Source organism: Scylla paramamosain, chromosome 18, assembly GCF_035594125.1.
Source record: "Scylla paramamosain isolate STU-SP2022 chromosome 18, ASM3559412v1, whole genome shotgun sequence".
Classification (NCBI taxonomy): Eukaryota; Metazoa; Arthropoda; class Malacostraca; order Decapoda; family Portunidae; genus Scylla; species Scylla paramamosain.
The window spans coordinates 20947141-20966909 of NC_087168.1; the positions used below are offsets into that span (position 1 = coordinate 20947141).

The 19769-nt window shown below is 40.1% G+C and overlaps 3 protein-coding genes across 5 annotated transcripts; 1 reads left to right on the plus strand and 2 right to left on the minus strand.

The window, feature by feature from the left end:
• The first annotated feature begins 682 nt into the window (after positions 1-682).
• On the plus strand, positions 683-8320 carry LOC135109253 (SHC SH2 domain-binding protein 1-like). 3 transcript variants are annotated; one of them, XM_064020511.1, is made up of 13 exons: positions 683-814; positions 1879-2066; positions 2558-2706; positions 2996-3109; positions 3466-3560; positions 3740-3829; positions 4072-4305; positions 4784-4931; positions 5347-5494; positions 5645-5812; positions 6657-6829; positions 7089-7207; positions 7988-8320. In XM_064020511.1, the coding sequence occupies exons 1-13, from the start codon at positions 810-812 to the stop codon at positions 8142-8144; spliced, it is 1788 nt and encodes a 595-aa protein (XP_063876581.1). In that variant the 5' UTR covers positions 683-809; the 3' UTR covers positions 8145-8320. The 3 variants fall into 3 exon arrangements, with proteins under 3 accessions (XP_063876581.1, XP_063876583.1, XP_063876582.1); XM_064020513.1 differs by lacking the exon at positions 683-814 and adding an exon at positions 886-985; XM_064020512.1 differs by lacking the exon at positions 683-814 and adding an exon at positions 1292-1430.
• Positions 8321-9862: 1542 nt separating this feature from the next.
• Positions 9863-11658, minus strand: LOC135109254 (uncharacterized). Its single transcript, XM_064020514.1, has 4 exons — positions 11515-11658; positions 11012-11153; positions 10681-10797; positions 9863-10168 (listed from the first exon to the last, which is right to left on the minus strand). The coding sequence occupies exons 1-4, from the start codon at positions 11565-11567 to the stop codon at positions 10055-10057; spliced, it is 426 nt and encodes a 141-aa protein (XP_063876584.1). The 5' UTR covers positions 11568-11658; the 3' UTR covers positions 9863-10054.
• Positions 11659-12969: 1311 nt separating this feature from the next.
• On the minus strand, positions 12970-18827 carry LOC135109256 (kielin/chordin-like protein). The gene is made up of 13 exons (XM_064020519.1): positions 18642-18827; positions 17967-18098; positions 17735-17869; positions 17259-17411; positions 16664-16901; positions 16102-16308; positions 15734-15931; positions 15338-15535; positions 14861-15070; positions 14552-14761; positions 14114-14247; positions 13598-13754; positions 12970-13106 (listed from the first exon to the last, which is right to left on the minus strand). Exons 1-12 carry the CDS (start codon positions 18721-18723, stop codon positions 13600-13602), a joined length of 2052 nt encoding a protein of 683 aa, XP_063876589.1. The 5' UTR covers positions 18724-18827; the 3' UTR covers positions 12970-13106; positions 13598-13599.
• Between the last annotated feature and the right edge of the window lie 942 nt (positions 18828-19769).

A 19769-nucleotide genomic window follows, 5' to 3' on the forward strand; every position in this document is an offset into this window, starting at 1 on the left:
CGTGAACTTAGATAGCGTGGGAAAATTTTAATGACACTAAGTAAATACGATGTTATTTATCTTTAAGTAGTAACTCTTCAGAAAGTAGCAACACTAAGCGGTTCGTTATTTCTCAAGCGCTTCGAACTCTCGGCAAGACTAATGAGGCACTACAGAAGGTTCTCTTTTATTTGTTTATTTATTTGCGTACTGATGATGCAGAAATACACTCGAAAATCCTAGTAACTTCCCCTACATCATATCAGTAGTTGAAAAGGTTGTACTGCAGCAAAATTTATTAAGTAAAAAAAATACCCCTCTCAGAGTAGAATGAAGCTAGTTATGCCATCGTTCTTAACAAATCATTCCCAGCCCGAGCAAGATGTGAATTGGAAAGTAACAAAACGCTAAGATATACAAAGGAAGTTCGTAGTTCTTCTGATGTTCTTAACGTTTTATGTCTGCAGAGCCTCGGTTCTGTGGCTGTTGTCGGGAAGATGTCATCCAAGGGCGTTTCCGTGTTTTTTTTTTTTTTTCTCTCTGTTTTCTTTATTATTGCTCTCCTCTTCTTTTTTTTATTAGTATGCTATCTATTCAGTCTTTTCTGTATTTCCTTATCAAACAACACTCTCCCTAATATTTTCTTTTCTTCTGGATAAGATTGTAGTTGTTCTTTCTTCCCTTGTTCAAATTGCGCGCGCCTAGAGAGAGCAGCCTCCCCAGCGGCTGTGTTTTGATGACGCAAGCACCACGAGCGGGACTTGAGTCACATTCAAAACATTATCTCGGGTGTTTGAATTCTTCGTCCCTCCTTGAATCTTAACGTAGACATGAGGTGAGTGCACCGTGTTTCCGTCACATAAACATCAAATTATTAGTTAGCATGACGTGTAGTTAGATGAGATGAGTCATGAGGTGGTTCAGGAGAGGAGAGTAACCACGAAAGGGGTGTGGCTCAGTAACATTTTAGAAATCCGCCTCACCTGTGCCTTCCTCACGAAGACAGGTCAGCTTTTCCGCTTGTGATATCCTCACAGGACGATACAAGGAGTCTAGACTCCTTAGTACAATACCAGGGCATATAGAATCCCAGGGATCGTTGCGACCCTAAACAGTTACAACATTAGGTTTTTTAGTGCGAAATTGCTACTTGGAGCACTATGGAAATAACTTTGCCATTTCCAGACTGATTGTTTATGCCTCGGCAAAATACGACGCTATTTCAAATCGTGATCTACACAATCAAAGGATCAGAAGTGAAATTAGTGAACTGAATGAATCTGAACTTATCTTAACCCTAACCTGACCTGGCCCACAGATGAAAACACAAATGCTACTTCAATATTATCGGCTGCTTGTGTTGTCAGATCATCTGTGCCTATTCCAGTGGAAGATTTCAAAGTAGAGCCTCAGTAAACCCCAGCGCAGGGAAGCCAGCAGATCGAGATATGGTAAATCTCTCTCAATATAATTTCTTCTGGCCTATAGTTTGTATTGAGGTACTGCAATGTGACCCTTCCTGAACAATGCTTAGTGATCTGTACCTGAATTGTCTCATCTAGCTTATTATAATGAAATACTGTAAGGCCTTCCCTAGACTATGCCTCATCTATGCAAGTGAGCTTTCCCTACATTAATTTATTTGTGTACTCCATAGCATGTTGCAAAATGGTGTAATGTGGTCCTACTTAATTTGTGTGCCATCAAGCTTAGCGAACCTTACCTAAATTGATTCATCTGGCATATTGTAATGATATATTGTAACACTATTATAGAAACAGAGAAATAATGTAATGGTAGACATGTACCCTCTGTTAGTGGATCAAAAAGCATATCCAAAAATGTACTCCTGCATGGATGCTGTTTTCTTCTATTTTTCATATAATCTTTTCTTTTCAGCTTGGAAGTTGAAGGTAAACGTTTGTATCCTAACCTGGAATTGATGGCAGGCATCAACGATTCACTTGAGGATAGTATCAGAAACAACTTGTCTGCCGCAAGAGCCGAGTCACCGTGCCTGCCAGATGTGATCAGGGCACAGTGGGAACCAGAGGACCATGTTGCAGAGCTAAGCTGCATGTTACAGGGTACTTATTTTCTGTACTTTAGGTTGATATCTCTGTCAAAGGAGGATAATCAAAACTGGTCTTGTCTACTTGTACATACATATGTACATACACCAAGGCTGTCTCCTCCAAAAAGTTGGCTAGCTAAGATAAAGCACACAACCTTCACATTCACACTCATTCACACCACTCTCTTATCCTCTTGGTTTCTGACAGAGAAGAGAAATACTCCTGCCATCACTTTACGGGGATCAGTTGCACAACTTGGACGGTTTTGGTCTGGAACAAGGCTCTTTCATAGCAAGAACTTGACCCCCACCACACCCGATTGCCTCACACTGTGTGACACTATCGATGTATGGCACCAGTAGTCTCTCACAGCTGTGGGGCAATCTTGTGTGGTAGGGGAGGTAAGAATACAATTAGAAGAGAGGATTTCTAGTCCCTTTATTCTGGCCTTTTCTGCTGCCTTTTACAACATGAACTCACTAAACTGTACTGTATCATTACAGGTGTTGCAGCAGAACATGTGGAAAGACAGCTGGTTCAGTATGTGGAGAACAAAATTGAACCAGCTGGGTGGAAAGCTGTGTGGACTGTGCCATTAAATCGTCTGGATTCCATGTTCAAACTGAAGCAGGAGACTTGTGTATATGTGGACGTAAGACACAGAGCCTCGTCCTTATTTGATGTGTTCCTATTTTGGCTATATCACAAGCAGGCTGGCACTAAAACATAATAATCTTCATAAACTTCAGCTTCAAAGGTTTTAACTATTCAGTACAGGAAATAAATCAAACCACTTTTCTGTTATTTAAAGCAGTGACAAACTTATACTGTGAGAATGATTGTATATACTACTTGTGCATTTATTTATTATTTGTATGAGGATATTCAGCAAGTTAAGGATTTTGTATTAGATTGTATTTGAATAATTTTTGTCTCTACAGGTCATTGATGTTAGTCAGGAGAAGCTCTTAGCTGAAGTGAAGATACTGATGCCTGTTGATGGTAATATACTGAAGGAGGACTTACAGGTGATTGAAGAGGGGAAGAATAAGACGGTAAGCAGTTTATGTTAATAACTGTCAAACTTTCAAATTCAAAACATGAGCAATTTTAGTTGCTCTCCAATGCTAAGAGATTCTTTTTCTGAACTTTTCCTCTTCATTTATCATTATTATTTTATTTATTTGTTTTATTTATTTATTTATTTTATTTTTATTTTTTTTTCCACAGGCATTTGAAGTTGAAACAGTATTAAAAGCAGTAAAAATATTTCTTAATGCAGAGTGGAGTGTTATATTTTGTATTATATCCTGGAGTCCTGTTTTGCGTATTGATTATTATTATTATTATTATTTTTTTTTTTTTATCACCTAGTTATTTTATTTTATTTTTTTTCTGTAATTCAATTCAGGTCCAGGTTCCATTGATGGAGCTGTCTGTGCTTGCAGATCAAGAAAATGCAGCCTTAGATATGGTCAGCACTGCAGAAGTCATTTGCCAGTTAAAGTAAATACCTTTACTGGTTCAGTTTTTGTTTGCTGATGTGACAACCCTCACAACCCTATTTGCATTTACAAGAAAATGTTTAAAATTTTGGTCAGATTTTTGGAAGGTGTATAGAATTTTGAAATGGAGTGATTCAGATAACTATTACATTAAATCAAATATTTTTTTCCTACTTTCAGATTCTTTTATGAACACATATGGCAACCATGGGATTTGGAGGAAGAAAATATTTATTTTGACCAATCCCTCATTACTTCTCGCCTCAAGCTGTAAGTAGTCAGTGTGTTCCTCATTGAAAAATAGTTATTTTTTTTATCAAAGTAATTTTCACATTTGTGTATTTGTAGTGATAGATATGGCAGTTAGTGGGAGACTTTCAAATTAAACAAACAAATGATGGATGGAAAATTTACAGACTCTTACTATATATTTCATATAGTAATAGGAATACTTGTACCTTGTACTGCTTGTGCACGATCCATTACATGCAATAACTTGAATGCACTTTCAGATATCAAGACATCCAAGCAGGTCGCATCCCAACAGCTGTAGTTGCTGGTCTTAAAGCCATTATCAGGAAAGCTAATCATGCACTGAAGAAAATCCAGCATATTGAATCCAGGAATGAAGAACAAGGTGCAGATTTTGAGATGGATCAGAAAGATGTTGCTCAGCTCTTCAAGCTGCACAAGCAACTGGAAAAACTCAAAGCACAGTTTGACATGATGAAAGATCCTATTTTAAGGTATGATTTAGTACAGCTAAACCAAATGTAAGAGAGTTATAAATTCTAGAATACCTAACAGTATTATTATTTTTTTTATTTATTTATTTTTATTATTATTATTATTATTATTTATTTATTTTATTTTTTTAAGAAATAAATGTTGAAGAGAAAATTAGTGAGGAACAGTTTGGATTGAGTACAGGTGTTGTGCAGATTTGTCTATTCATATACTAACCTGAGACCCAACCTTAAAGTAGGTAGGATGACCTTGTCTCATTGTAGAGATCAAAATACAAAGAAAAGAATTTCTAGTCCTCTTGGCTCTGTTATAAGTCACCTTTTACAGTATGCAAGGATTTATTTGGCAGTATTCTCCCCACCTGGCTATGAAATGTGTCACCAACTCTTGACCCCTTTAACATTAAGGGGAATACAAATTCAGTGATGCTATTTAATCCTAGGACATGCCCACACACAGTATTCCTTCATGTTTCAGGGAGATTTCAGTTTACCCATCACAAGAAGAGGAAATGGACACAAAGGGGCCTCATGCAAAGGTGAAGGTGGTAGCAAATGCCCTTCCTGCTGTGCAAATGATGGAGCACTTGGCTATGCTGCCAGATCTCATAGAATCCTTGTCTCAGGTGGGAAATAAGAAAACTTTCAAACCTAAGCGGCTTTTATTATAAGCTGATGAAGAAATTACCACAATCATCAGATAATTATTTACTGTCCATTGTATTTTCCTCCACAGCAAAATAACTATGAGAAATAGACACTCAGTGGGATAGCTGATAGACCTGACATTCCCATCATGCATCCTATCCATCCGTATATCAAGCTGACAATCTCACATGGTGTGACCCAGACAAACCACCTCACACTCATATGCACATCACTCATACTCTTATCACCATCAGTCCCTGGTGAAAAGGGATGGTCTTGTGGACAATCTTACTACATCCCAGGAGCTTGGCTGGCCACATACTTCCGCTGCAAGGCTTGACGGCATACACTAGTTTATATTTCCATCATACCAAGTTGAATATTTTCCTTCAGGTTACTAAGGAAGATCTTTGCCAGACACACTCCTCCCTTCAGAGTGCTATTAATGAAGCACAGGAGGGAGATGTGGTCATACTGCTTCCAGGACAGCACACACTGAGTCAACTGGGGTACTTGTTTGCAAAAGGGGGAGCATTGCTTGGTAAGCTATTCCCAACAGAAACTTTATTGATTAATTGATTTAATTATTATTAATTAATTGATTTATTGATGCATCAAACATTTTTGAGAGTACGTGTACATTTTAAAGTTTATTATGTTCATTTCTTATCTTACTGATTTGCTGTTTCAGGGCTTGGAGAAGGCATAGTGGTGGAAGGCAACAGTAAGAATGGTGATGTTTTAATGGACATAACAGGCAGCTTCCACATTCAGAACATCACCTTGAAGCCAGCCCCTGGGCAGATTGGAATTGTTCAGCATAGTGGATTAACAACCATGGAGAAAGTTACAATTACAGGTAATGGTTATAGTGTTTACTACTTAAAGTCTACTGTATGCAAGGAAACTCATTTATACAGACCACCCTGTTGGCAGAGGAAAGTTCTTTACACCAAGATCCCCAATGTTCATAAAGTTAATAATGTCAGCACACTTTTTGCTGACTCACTCCAGTTTTCAATGTTTTCTATAATTTTACCAATCTCTGGAACTTCAGAAGTCTACACATGGTCATTGCTATTGGATGTTGGAAGTTTGCAGACAAATCAGTAGCTCTTACCTTGACTCAGCTGGAACAAGGAATCTGATGCATGTGTCACAGCCTATTGGCATCACATGCAGGATCATTTTTTTTACTTCACACAACAGCCTCCCTCTTGGTATTGCTCCCAGATGGAGTCTTGAGAGTGGCATGAAGAAAACGATCTCCTCCAGACTGGCAAATTTGTTTCATGTGTGAAAAGTTTGCCCCATTATAAATGTTTTCTCACATCTGATCAGACCAGATGTGGGACCTCTCACCAAAAGCCTCCAGTCTCATGCTGGATTCATCGCCTCTTGTGTACTATTAGGATGATTCTATTTTTTTCTTATTCTTTCCAGGTCTTTGTGAGTCTTGCAGCTTTTCATTTATTTGCTGTATTATAAACTCGTTGCATGCCAAGACTTTGGTAATGATGTTTTGCTTTGAATACATCCTGTTTTTTATTTATTTATTTATTTATTTATTTTCATTTATTTATTTATTTATTTTTTTTTTTTATTGTTTATGATGATAGAATAATTCACTTTCTGTTATCCTTTTCATGTAGGGGAAGGCAGATTGTATTGAAATTCTTGTTTTTCTTGCATACCCTTTCCAGGTGGAAAATGGGGTTTGCTTGGGCTGGGGAACACACAGTATTGTGTTAACCAAGTATCTGTCCAGAACTGTTCTGCTGGTGGGATGGATTTTAGAGATGGTGCTGTTGCCAGCATCTCCACCACATCCATCAAGAACTGTAAGACTGGCATTCAGATAGAAGGTGGAGCAAAGGTAAGTGAAATACTGTATTTTAGATACAACTCTACAAAATATTATGAAAGGAATCTTAGGTCCTAACTGATTTTATTTAAATACAATACTTTACTCTTTTACTGGTTACAGTACAAAAAAAAGTAAACTATAAGAGCTAGTATTATTTGTGGGCAAAATTTGTATTTCCTTGATTCCTCAGAAATTTCATAATCTTGATATTGTTAAGAGATACAAATTCAGTCTCATGAGGTTATTTAATCTCTACATTTTGTTTCAGATTTCAATGTCAAACACAAGAATTGAGGGCAGTAAAAAATACGGAGTGTTGCAGCTTTCACTGGAGGAAGCGAAATCATCAAAATATCAAGATATGTCTACTGATGAAGTGCTGACATGGTAGGCTCACATCACTGTAGTGGCTAAAGTCTTTTAGGTATTTTCTCTAACCAATGGGGAAATTTGATAAGCTAAATTGTAATTGTTTATTTATTCACTTAGTTTAGAAAAGTTTTGGGAGTAGGTTTTTACTATGAAAACCTAGATATTATCATATTACTGACTTTTCTGCAATATAGTCATCGTATCATCATTGGAAGTTGTCATTTCAACATTAGAGTTTATTTTAGGACCCGTTAACATTTTATCCAAAGTTTATTTCAAGAAACTGTTCCAGATCAGAAGCTTAAAATCATGGCATAGCTGCAGCTCAACAGCCATTGGTTTGTAAGCAAGTCATAGTTGAAGAATAATGTTGTTTGTATCGTATATATATATATATATATATATATATATATATATATATATATATATATATATATATATATATATATATATATATATATATATATATACACATACATACATACATACATTGCATTTAGCTGGTTTTTTAATCCATTACATATAATGTTATCTATCTATTTATATACCAGGCTGGCAGACCCACACAGGGTGGCCCAGACAGAGTGCCACACAGTCGCACACACCATTCACACTCTTAGCCCCCTTGGCCCCCATCAGAAAGGAATAATCTTGTGGACCACTGTATTACACCTCAAGAGCTTAGGCATTAGTAATACAGATGGCCACATACATACAGACTAACAGATAAATAACATTATATAGCATTTAGAATTATAAGTATTTTAAACTATTTATTTTTTTCTTTTATTGCAGTTTGCTACAAGTTGGCAAAGGAAATACTTTTGAACACAATGGTGAAGATATCATGACTATATTTGCTGGCAGCTCAAGCTCCTCAAGAAGTAAAGGAAGTGACAGCACTGCCTCATCGCCAGCCTCCAGCAGCAATGAGGAGGTGTTCACAAAGTGAGACACTGACTTTATGGAGCCAAAGGATACTTAAAACATATATATTTGGCTCCATATTAATTTTTGAATAGATTTTGTCATTTTATTCAGTCATTTAGTGGAACTTATAATGGGATCAATACAGAATATTAATGAGTACCATGTAGTTGAATAGAAAAATGTACATTGATAATATTCTGAAATGTGTTAATTATCCAGACACACTTTCTTGACTTTTATCATACATACAGACAGAAGGACTTCACCTGCCAAATGACCTCCATTGTAAATAAAAAGGAAAATGCCCATTAGGCACCTTTTTTGAGGGATCAAATGCCCTTAGCTGCATTTGATATAAAATTACCTTATATTATGCAAAAAAATTTCATGGACTCTCCCAAATTGGTGCAGCAGACCTGTTCACCTCAACCCCTTCTATCAGCACTGGAGGCCACACATACAAAATTCCCATTCCTTAAAGTTGTGATGTCAGGCACAGATTTTTCCCAGTGATGAAAATCTGGAATTACCTTACCATTATCATGGCTGAATCTAATTATGCTGATGGTTTTAGACACAGCTCATCCAACTTCTTGGATGATTATCTGTCTAATTTTTGCTGTTGTCGTACACTTTGTGCCCACTAGTCAGATTTATCATGCATGTGAATACAACTGTTATTTATTTTAGGTTTACAGCACATCTTCCAGCCAGTAATATATGTATATAGATGCTTTGGTGTCCTTTAGATATAGCAGGTGTGCTGGCAATGAAGGGATTCCCCACTCACACATATAAACCTATACACACACCAACACCCTCACCCCACCCCCTCCCATCCACCCCACATACAAATGTAAGTCTATAAGCACACATCAAAACCTAATTACCTACACACACACACACAAATAAACCTATATACACACACCAACACAACCACCCACACCCGACCTCCATCCACCTACACACCCACTCACACATAAACCATAGGAATAAATAGAAATAATAAAAAGAGCATACCATGAATATTTACAAAACACTGGACGCATACTGCAACACACTGCATCCATTACCTTGATTTTCACTCCCAGGTTTGTAGGAATACACCCGCCAAACTGATGTAAGCACTTCGCCGTTTGGAGAACAATTGAGTTTGGCGGCGGGAGCGACTCACGAACTGTGACGTCATGGGCTGAGAATTGAGCTGCTGCCTATGAAAATAATGTTTTTTTTTTTTAAGTGCATTTATAACATCACGGATTATTTATAATTTACCGTTCTAGGCACTCATTGAAAATTTGGGTCCCCCTCTGGCTGGATTCCGCTGCCCAATGATGAAAAACAGTATAACAATGTATTTGACTTGTCGTTGCCGGGATAAGTTGCCAGCTATGCCTTTTTGCTTCATTATTGCCAAGTTGGGTCTGAGGAAGAACGAGGCAGCCTGGTAGCGCAATGGGAGGTTATCATGGGCAGCTATTATAAAAACAGGGGAACAATTAACGTTTTTTTTTTTCTTTTTCACATTTCTACTTTCTACCGCCATTCTTTCCAGTCTAGGTGAGTGAAGTAACCTTGCAACACAGCGGGATGCTTTGATAGTAGTTATGTGTACGTGTAGTACATTAGTCATACACTGTTTGGGGAGGTGGTTCCTTTATATCCAGACGTCTCTTATTTTATCAGTGATGTGGTATGGATCTCTCCCATTCCATGAAGGTAAAGAAAACTAAATTCTAAGTTGTAAAATAGAATATCTTTCTCTTTAGACACACACTGCCCTTGTCTGTGTTTCCTCTGACTCCTTTAGTACACGCTCAGCACGTGCACTAAGTTGGGATTCTATATTTGGTCTCAAGGGTCGAGGTGTTACACGAGTGTGATTGGGTGTTGGATCGCCGTGTTCGGAGTTCTGGTGCACCTTCTTTGTTTCTAGATCCTGGAGACGCAGTGGATGTGCTCATGGTTGGTGCAGCACAATTGCTGTTGCGAGTCGATTCCAGTGTATTCCCAAGGGCCGCCACACACCTCATAATATCCGTGGATCTGTGGTATTAAAAGAGCCATGCAAATACAGGGATCCTTAAGTTACAACAGAGTTCCATTCGTACGCCATGTCATAAATTGATTTATGGCGTAGGTTAGAAGTGGTCAAAGTAAGCACCTACAGTATATCACTCCCGTATGTTAATGCTACGCTTTAACTGTTAAATCTTAATCTAGGACATAGAAGCATAACTACTGTACTGGTAAAAGAAAAAAAATACATACAATAAACAAAACAATAATAAAAAAAAAATCAAAGAGGAATATAGAGGGACAAACACTGCCAGCTTCATGACCACGAGATGGCGCAAGTCGAGACCGTCGTAAACCGAGGACTCCCTGTAGTGTTATGACTGGAGCAGACTCAGTGATCAGGCTGTCCGTGCTGAGTCAATAGGAAGCTTAGAAAGACAAGCACAAAACAGCAAATCAACGACTAATTATTTAGTTCGGCAAAAAGACGCTGGATCAGAACACTTTCATCTAAAAAGCATCAATACAAAGAAACTCACGTAAGAATTATGGATCCAGAAGAAACCGTGTTGGAAGAGCTCATTGCAGAAGTACTGGCCAACTGTCTCTCCATCAACCGTCGACCACAAGTCCATGTTATTGGTCATGGTATTGATCTGTTGACAGAACAAGGTTACATTTGGACGAGCCTCATCAGACAATCTAATACCTACATACAGTTATACACAGGAGTAAAGAATCCTATTATGAAAGTAAACTAGTCACTTTCATCACGTTAATCTCATATTTCAATCTTCATGAAAATCTTAATTAGTTTATTTACCCCCAACCTTTCACTCACACATTCTCTCACTGATGTTATTTCCTCACCTCCTTACTGCAGGCGTTCTTGCACTGGTTGTGGCTGTCACAGTCGTTGATGGTGATCTCAGGCAGCTCCAGAACCATGATTTCCATATGCCTGGAGGACACGAAAGACCCGCACCTGCACCATCCAACATCTGTCTGTGCGCTGTGGGGGAAAGAATTATGCAGGACTTATTATACAGACAGGTTGGGTTCGAGATGTTGTAGTTATTGGCACTAAAGAGTGTGGTGCTCTGTGATGTGTTACTGAAAAATGCTGGTAGTATTTTGTTCTGTATGAGATGGAGATGGCTGTGTGCTCGAGTTGATATGAAGGGTGACCTTAAACATTTCAACTTGACTACTTCTAAAAGACTTTAGTGGAAGTTATTGGAATTTTCATATGACATCACTAACTTGGGCAACGATACTATAAGTGCACATAATGTAAAAAAATCTAAGTGTGGGAGGCGTTGAAGCGACTCATGCAGGTAATCAGGTATTGTGTTAATTTTGCTTTAGTTTACCTTGAAAGCGCAAAGAGAACCAGGAAGGAGGCGAGAGTCACAGCGAACTTCATGTTTGTGGTAGGATGAGCGCCCTTGGACCCATACTACAGTCAGTCCGCTTATATACACCTCGCCCTAGAGAACCCACAGATGTAGGGTGCACTTCTTGCATAATCCTCAGAGGTATTATCTCCCATATGGGACAAAGAGGACAGAGGGCAGGGTTGCACATACCCCAAACGAGTGAAAGCATGGTATAAAAGAAAAGTACTTGCTATTTTAATTAATTATTAGTTTTCAATGCGTTCTCTCACTCGTGCTGTCTTATAATAAGTTAATCTGCCTAGTTAAAATAATCAGTATGGATCCTTCTTGACTTTATATTTATAAATGTTTGGGGCCTTTTGTGTTTGTGTGTGTTCGTTCGCCTCTCGCTTTCTGATCAATGATATATAATAAGCCTATAGATACCGAATAAAAAAAAAAAGACCCAGCTGACTGACATGAGTAATATTAGAAAATATATTATAGATTTAAGACTGGCTTATGCAGCCTTATTATTATGTGATTATTATTTTGGAGGGACACTTAAAGATGCATAGAAAGCAACAAGAGTGGCCTATTGTAGTCTATATTTTCTTAAGTAACGGAAAAGCAGTGGCTGAGAAACTTACAGGAGTATCCACTGGAGGGCGCAACGGAGAATGGAACCTGTCATAATAAACAAACTTTCGTATCTTATGCCAATTATACTATATAATATATATATATATATATATATATATATATATTTATTTACTATTTTTTTTTTTTTTTCGCTTCCGATGAGTATTTCTCTCATTGTCCCTCTCCCCCCTTGAGTTTTTTTCAAACCACTCATGCGCAGCTTTACGTAATGATGCTGGGCAGGCTGGATAGGTTGATGTTTAGCATTACTTTTCTTAAATTCTACCAATCAGTTATAGTCCAATGTTTTTTGTCCAATCATGATGAACATTTCTTTACGTTTCCTCCATTTCTGTTGAGTTCAAGCCATCCGTGGGCAGCTTTACGCAATGATGTCGGGGAGAATGGGCGAGGGGACAGTACGAACACACTGGTGAGAGCGAAACGGAGGTGGGGCAGGTGACGCGGCGTGTCGCAAGACGCTCCTATCAACGCCGCAAATACGCAATATCGTGACACCCATTCGCCACGCGCCAACAGGAGACATTTCGTTATGCGAAACTAACAACCTTACAATGATCTATAGAACAGCGAGTTGTGGTGGCTTGACAAGGGGTAATAATGTGCTTAACAGTGACTAATGGTGGTTATATAACTCGTACAATGCATTACTTATCTTGCATCACTATCATTCAGCCTGACCATCAAATACAATTCGTACAATACATTATTTAATATCTTGCATCACTATCATTCAGCCTGACCATCAAATCCCTTTCCTTCTGTAGGTTTCCCAAGAAATACAACTTTATTCATGTTAAGTATATTTGTGGGTAACAGTAAACGAATAATTATTTACATACGAGTTTTTAAGTAAATGTAAACGAAGACCTCTTATTTACAGAAGAATTTAAAGGATTTTCTCGCGTTGTCCACTCCTCGGGCTGTCAGGAAAAATGGGGTTCATTAGCATAAAAGTCTTGAATTCCCTCTCTGAAATTATGAAGTCGTGTACTGTCATCAATCATCCTTTACAAATTATCAAATACAACAAAATATTCCATGGTTGTGGTTAAGTAATTAGGGTGTGATTTATCGGCACGTTTTCAAGTCTTGTTTCTGTTCTTCACCAATCTATCCCTGTCTAGCTCTGTTACTGTACTCTATCGTCACACCATCGTACACTTCATTCCAACTGCCCTAGTAACTGTAGTGGCACAAGATAAAGGCAAACTACATGCAGAGGCAGAGGTATGACAAGTACCATGTAACATACCACGACTGTACCAAGTGATTTGCCCTGTAACTGTAATGACGCAATATTCCACGACTGTACTTATATTTACTTACCCTGTAACTTTAATGGCGCAAAGATAAAAATAATTTAATAGTCAAGTAAAAAATACCAATAGACACTCCTCACTAACCACCTCACCTTCAGAAGGGGTCGATGCAGCGTTTGGCACAGTGTAGGAAGCAACACTTCTGGTTCCCTGGACACTGGTGGTCCCACTGACACGCATCCACCATATCCGAGGTGCACTGAGGGGCGACTATGTAGTTTATGACAGGACACTCCCCTGCCTTGGACGCTGTCAGAAGGGGAGGATTTTAGGATACTGTGGCTTAGTAGGGTTATAAACGTTAGGAAAGTAAAAAAAATTGCATGAAGGATATTCCCCTCGCTTGGACAGTGTCAGGGAAGGACGAGGTTATCTGTAGGAGAAGAGGACTGTAGGTTATTGTGGCTTAGGTAATAGGGGTAAGGGGGTTATAGACGTTAAGAAGCTAAATATGTCAAAGAACATTCCCCTGCATTGGACGCTTGTTAGAAGGATGACAATTTTTATGATTTCGTGGCTAATGAAGTAATAGTTACAGTCGTCAGGAAACCATCTGCATGCTTCATCTTCAAGCCCACAATGTATGTATTTGATAATGTTGTCCTTACCCTCCATACACTCATGCCCACATCCCGCCACCAGGCAGCACTTGTTGTTGTAGTAACAATCGCTATCCAACAAACACTGGTCGAAGTACTGGAAGCAGTTTCTATTGAAGCTGAAGGGATCTGGACACGCTCCTCTGGAAAATTGCAACACGTCAGTATGTAGACTATAATGAACCTAAATTTTTGAATACGAGTAACCTTTGTATTTTGAAACTAGCCGACGACAGTTTTCTAATCTATACACACACACATCAAGATCACCGTCAGTATGAAGAATATAATGACAACAGCAGAACTAAATTAAGCAATATTTATACAGAATCAGTCTATCTTTTTATTTGAATGCAGCAAGTGAACGAACATACTTATACGACTTTCATTGTGCGCTGTGCCAGTACTATATAAAAAAATAAATAGAGTAACCTAATAAAATCTTACATAGAGGATTCATTTCCACAGTTCCACGTGAGGCAGCAGCCATCAAACTGCAGCACACAATTGTGGCCTGGGTTGCCGTGAGGGATCGGAGGGCAGGGCTTCAGCTTCTCGCGGGCACCATCACTTGTACACTCCACTAACATACACTTGTTCTTCGGGTGGTCCCAGATGTCCCCAACAACCTTCTCCACCCCGTTATCATCCACACAACTGGAAAGTTACGTTTTTTTTTTTCCCTCTCTCTCTCTCAGGAGTAATTAGCAAGAATTTACAGAAAGTTTCGCTCATCTTTATTCCTGCAATACTTACGGGCAGTGCCATTTAGGACAACACTGATCCATTTGCATGGTACAGCTTGGACTGGGAGGCGGCTGCGGCATGGCACAATCTATGATGGCCTGCACGGGGGTCAGGTCCTCCGGGCAGTGCCAGAGGATGCACGGATTATTTGCGTCAACCCAGCTCTCCCCTACCTCGCGTCTCCCTCCCTGTTCATCAGTGCAGTACGTTACGTCGCCCCTGAAAGAAATATAGATGCATTATAAATCTGAAAGGGATCACACAAATCATACCAGCTATTACGCTTCACGACCGTTACAACTCAAAATAATAGGACCTGCTTCCTGCCATGCTACGTTCCAGTACTTAAGTTTCCATATATACACCATACCACATACGTACATCCAGATACAAGCATGGTCACAACGCATTTGTACCGTCCATTTTACATTGAAGACCCGAATCTATTTTCACACACTTCCATTAGCAAACCCCAATCATACGTACGGGCACTTCCATTCATCGCAGCAGTCTTTCTTTATCTTTATGCAATCTCGTGCAGGCTGGGGATTGAGGGGCGGACAGTCAACCCTGGAGGCAAGTCTAATTCCTCTGTCGTTGCAAATGTAGGTGATGCAGGGGTCATCTCTATCAGTCCAGCTTGTTCCCGCGGCGTGCGTCATCCCGTACTGGTCCACACACCCCCTGCGCACCAACACAAAGGGGAGTCGATACAGCAACTCCAACATTCAAATCATGCATAAGCTGATGATAAACTTTTGAGATCTGTCCGACTTAATACAAGCTGTCTTCCTCCGTACACGAGTCTCATGGTGCAAGACCACCTAACAAGATTTAGCGATGGATTAGTCATGGCTACGAACTTTCCTCCCGTCAACTCACCCACAGATCCAGGTCGGGCAGCAGTTCTCATGCTGCAGCACACAATCATTTCTAAATGGGCGTCGAATTTCACGACAGGCCTTCCTCCTCCGCTGTACGGTGCCCCCAACCTGGCAGTGGAAGGTGTAACAGGCGTCGTCCGGGTCCTCCCAGCTATCTCCTGCCGAGTAAGTTGTGCCGTTCTTGTCCTTACACTCCCTGGAACCATGGAGAACGAGGCTATTTACTTTAACAAGCTTCATGTCCAGCTGTTCCTCCTTCGCCTACGTCCTCCAGCATCAAGTTCCTACATAACATGCAATTGTCAAGTGCGCATTAGTCACTTTGGACGCGGTCATCGCATCACCACCCAGTATCATCACACTCACGGGCAATGCAGCACTAGACAGCATTCACCAGAGCGATTCTGCAGCTCACAACCAGCAGGCACCCTGACGCGGGACCGTGATGGGCAGTATCGACGAGCGTTCAAAATCATGCCTCCTGCCTTGCACATGTACATCAAGCAGGGGTCATCGCGCCCCGTCCACTGCTCCCCCTCCTGCCGCACCTCGCCATACGCATCAACGCACATGCTGGAAAAGAATTCGCAATACACAAACTTACGAGTGCTGAAAACCATTTAGCAGAATATCTACGTAACTTTCCAGGCTAAACAGGCTTCTAACCAAATGGCAAGAGTACCAACACTTTTTTTTTTTTCCCCCAGACTAAACGTGCTTCCAATCTTGTTACCCTCCACCCTCAAAAAAGTCTCATGAAACGTTAATACCCTCTATACAAAAACTATAGACTAAGGAGACTTTTTCTACTAAGCTAAACAGCATCGTCATTACTACACATTTTCCTCCCTTAAGTCAGTCTTCCCTCGCAAACCGCTGATGCTTTCCGTACTAAGTGAATCATAACCGCTGAAGTGTTGCAGCTTACCTCTCTAGTCGTGAACAGTCCCATTTGTTACAGCAGTCACCAGGTGCGGGGGGGACGGGGACACACTGTGGGTAAGGTGGAGGGGGGCACCGGGGCCTCACTGGTAAGCATTCGAAAATTCCATTATCACACCGGCACAGCGAGCACGGGTTTGCTAACCATTTCTCGCCATCCTCATGGACTATGCCATTTCTGTCTACGCAGTGCCTGCTCTCAGTGCAGTCATCACAGTTGATCTCTGAAGGGAAGATGCGGATAATAAAGTTTTCATATTGGATTTAATTTTGGCTTTCTCAGTCTAAAGAACTACAATGTTACGGAACTACAAAGAACTACAGATTGTCATTCCTTTGCTAGACTTGCATCGGTGTGCCATTCTAATAAATCGATCTCTGAAGGGAAGATGCGGATGATAAAGTTTTCATATTGTATTTAATTTTGGCTTTCGCAGTCAGAAGAACTCGTGCTACGGAACAACAGAGAACTACAGATTGTCATTCCTTTGCTAGACTTGCATCAGTGTGCCATTCTAATAAATCCATGTTAAGTTATTCATTAAAATAGACAGTTCCAGTTAACATCAGCCTTCCCTTACCCGGGAGAGGTTGAGACATAAAGGGCACAATTGTGGCCACCAAGTGAGGCTTGCTCCTGTTTATCCTGGCACCACACATCAGGCGAGTTTCCGGGTTGGTGAAGGAGTCCACTACGCTTCCCCACTTGTGCATTTGACCGTTGTAACAGCAGCCTGAGGGCATTGCGCATTATTCAAACATACGTATTCGTATTTAAGGTATGAAAAAGACTGGTTAGGGGTATAGAGAAGTCAGTTGCCAATCACCAGTCGTTCTTAATGAAGTCTGTTTCAAGATAATTTCAAATGATTGAATAATTCAATTTCAGGTGTCTTTATACTCCATATTTCAAATTGATCAATCTAATTTCAGAGGTGTCTTCATACTCCAAATCGTAGTAAATGTGAAAAGAAGCAGAGAGTTCCCAACAGTTTAAGCATCAGGAGCTAGAAGTAAGAGTCTTACGTTATGAAGAGATAATATTACACTCACTCACCTTTGGACACCATGTGGCACAGTGGACAGCAGAAGTGTTTAGCGCAGCAGTCCTCCCACTCGTCCGTGAAGATAGGGTACACACAACACTCGAAGGCCGCCTCGCAACCCTTCTTCATTGCGTAGGATTTAGTAGCTGTCGAGAAAGGACATAGCAAAGGCACAGAAATACAGGCACACAGACGTCATATGCACGGAAACAGGCATATAGACAGCCAAGCACCACTATTCACCTGGTACACGCCTGACTCTGTCGCAGTCCGGGCAGCAGCCGTCACTGCAACACTCACGAAACGCGGGAGTCCACGGAGGGTGCCGGCAGCATTCTAGGTTAGCCTCACAAGTCGCACCAGAGACGCCATTATCTGACATTGGAGCAAAGTAAGAAAACAACCATTATATTCCACTGACGCCTCACTGACTATGAACACGTGGCACTAATACCACAGACCAGTGAGACCGATACAAATTTATATGGTATCTGGTAGGCAAATCCAATGACTCGGGGCCTCAAATTCTGTCTTGATTAATCCATTCGCCAATTAGGAACGCCCTTGAAATAACAGCTACTTCTACTATTCAGTCAAATATTACTCGCATATGTAATCAGTCACATATGCAGAATCTACAGTAACCGATCATCAGTTCCACGTCATAAAAGCACCGCTTCTCACTGCAACTATCTCATACATTAAGGCATTTACTTCTAATCCGTCAGATAGACACTAGCGTGCCCTTTCACCAGCTTTAATCATAATACCAATGCTTTCCACCATACCTCCCTCATACAAATGGGCACCCAGCACTTCACAAAAAGATCCTAACATATTCCCTACATAATAGTGCAAAATACTCCAGACCTTAAAGATTACCCAAGAAGAGAATCCGATGGAGCCTCTTCCACCTACCGGATTGCAACAGAAGCAGTAAAAGGGACGCGAACATGACGCCACTGACACTCCGGGCCCTCAGGTTTGATAACAATATCATGGTGGCTTCGTTTAAACCACACCAGATTGTCACTTCCCTCCCACCACCACAGTGCAAGGGATATCTAACGCCGCGCGAAGTACTTGAGGACTACCACTGCTCCTCCTCGTGTCTCCCGTGGAAGCCTTAGTTGACGAGACAGTTTCGGAACACCAAAACCAACTTCATGTATTCGAGGCATTGTTAGCCCAAGTGGGTGCATGCTGAGTTCATCGAGGAAAAGGATAATATTAAAATAGCATCAGCGTTTTCATCTGGGGACTATACTAGATTAGGTTTGGATGAGGTTTAGATTTAATTTAGATAGGATGAGGTTTAGATTTAATCAGTTAATTAATTTCACTGCTGATGCCTTCATTGTGTGGATCACGATTTGAAAAGGCAGCATACTTTTGGCTCAGAAATAGATAGTCAGTGTCTAGATATCAGTAAGCTAAAGTTACTCACATAATCCCCAAAGCACGTAGTAACGAAATATGTATTCCCACAAAATAATCCTGAATGTACTACTTAAACGTTAGTCCATCACACTTACGCAGTGGACTAGATTCAGAGACGCCGGGCTCTCGCTCTCAGTCGTTTTCCGTGTCTTATCTCGACTACTTTTAACAGGCATTAATGGATGTTGTCGCAGTTTTCCAGGACTTTTTTTCTTAATATGCTAATGATAGGTTAACAAGAACCCTGCATCATCAACAGGAAAAATACCCGTGATAATCCATCCAACTAATCCTTATGAGGGACCACAACAATAAAAATACGGGCCTGAGTCTTCATATCCTAAGTATTATAATTCTTATGGGGTCTTCTGCATAGTCCTATAGATCACCAGGTGAATAGTTCTGTCTAGGTCATAGAAAACAACCTCTTTTACAATAATTAATGGAGATCTGTCATTGTTTCAACTTGCATACTATTCTTTTATATTGCGTTCTGTTATATTTTATTGTTATTATGTATCTGCTTCATCTATCTTTTTTTTTTTTTGCCTATAAGAGCCTATAATAGGAGAAAGTCCCCTTTGTTTCTTGTGTAGTCAGTCCTTC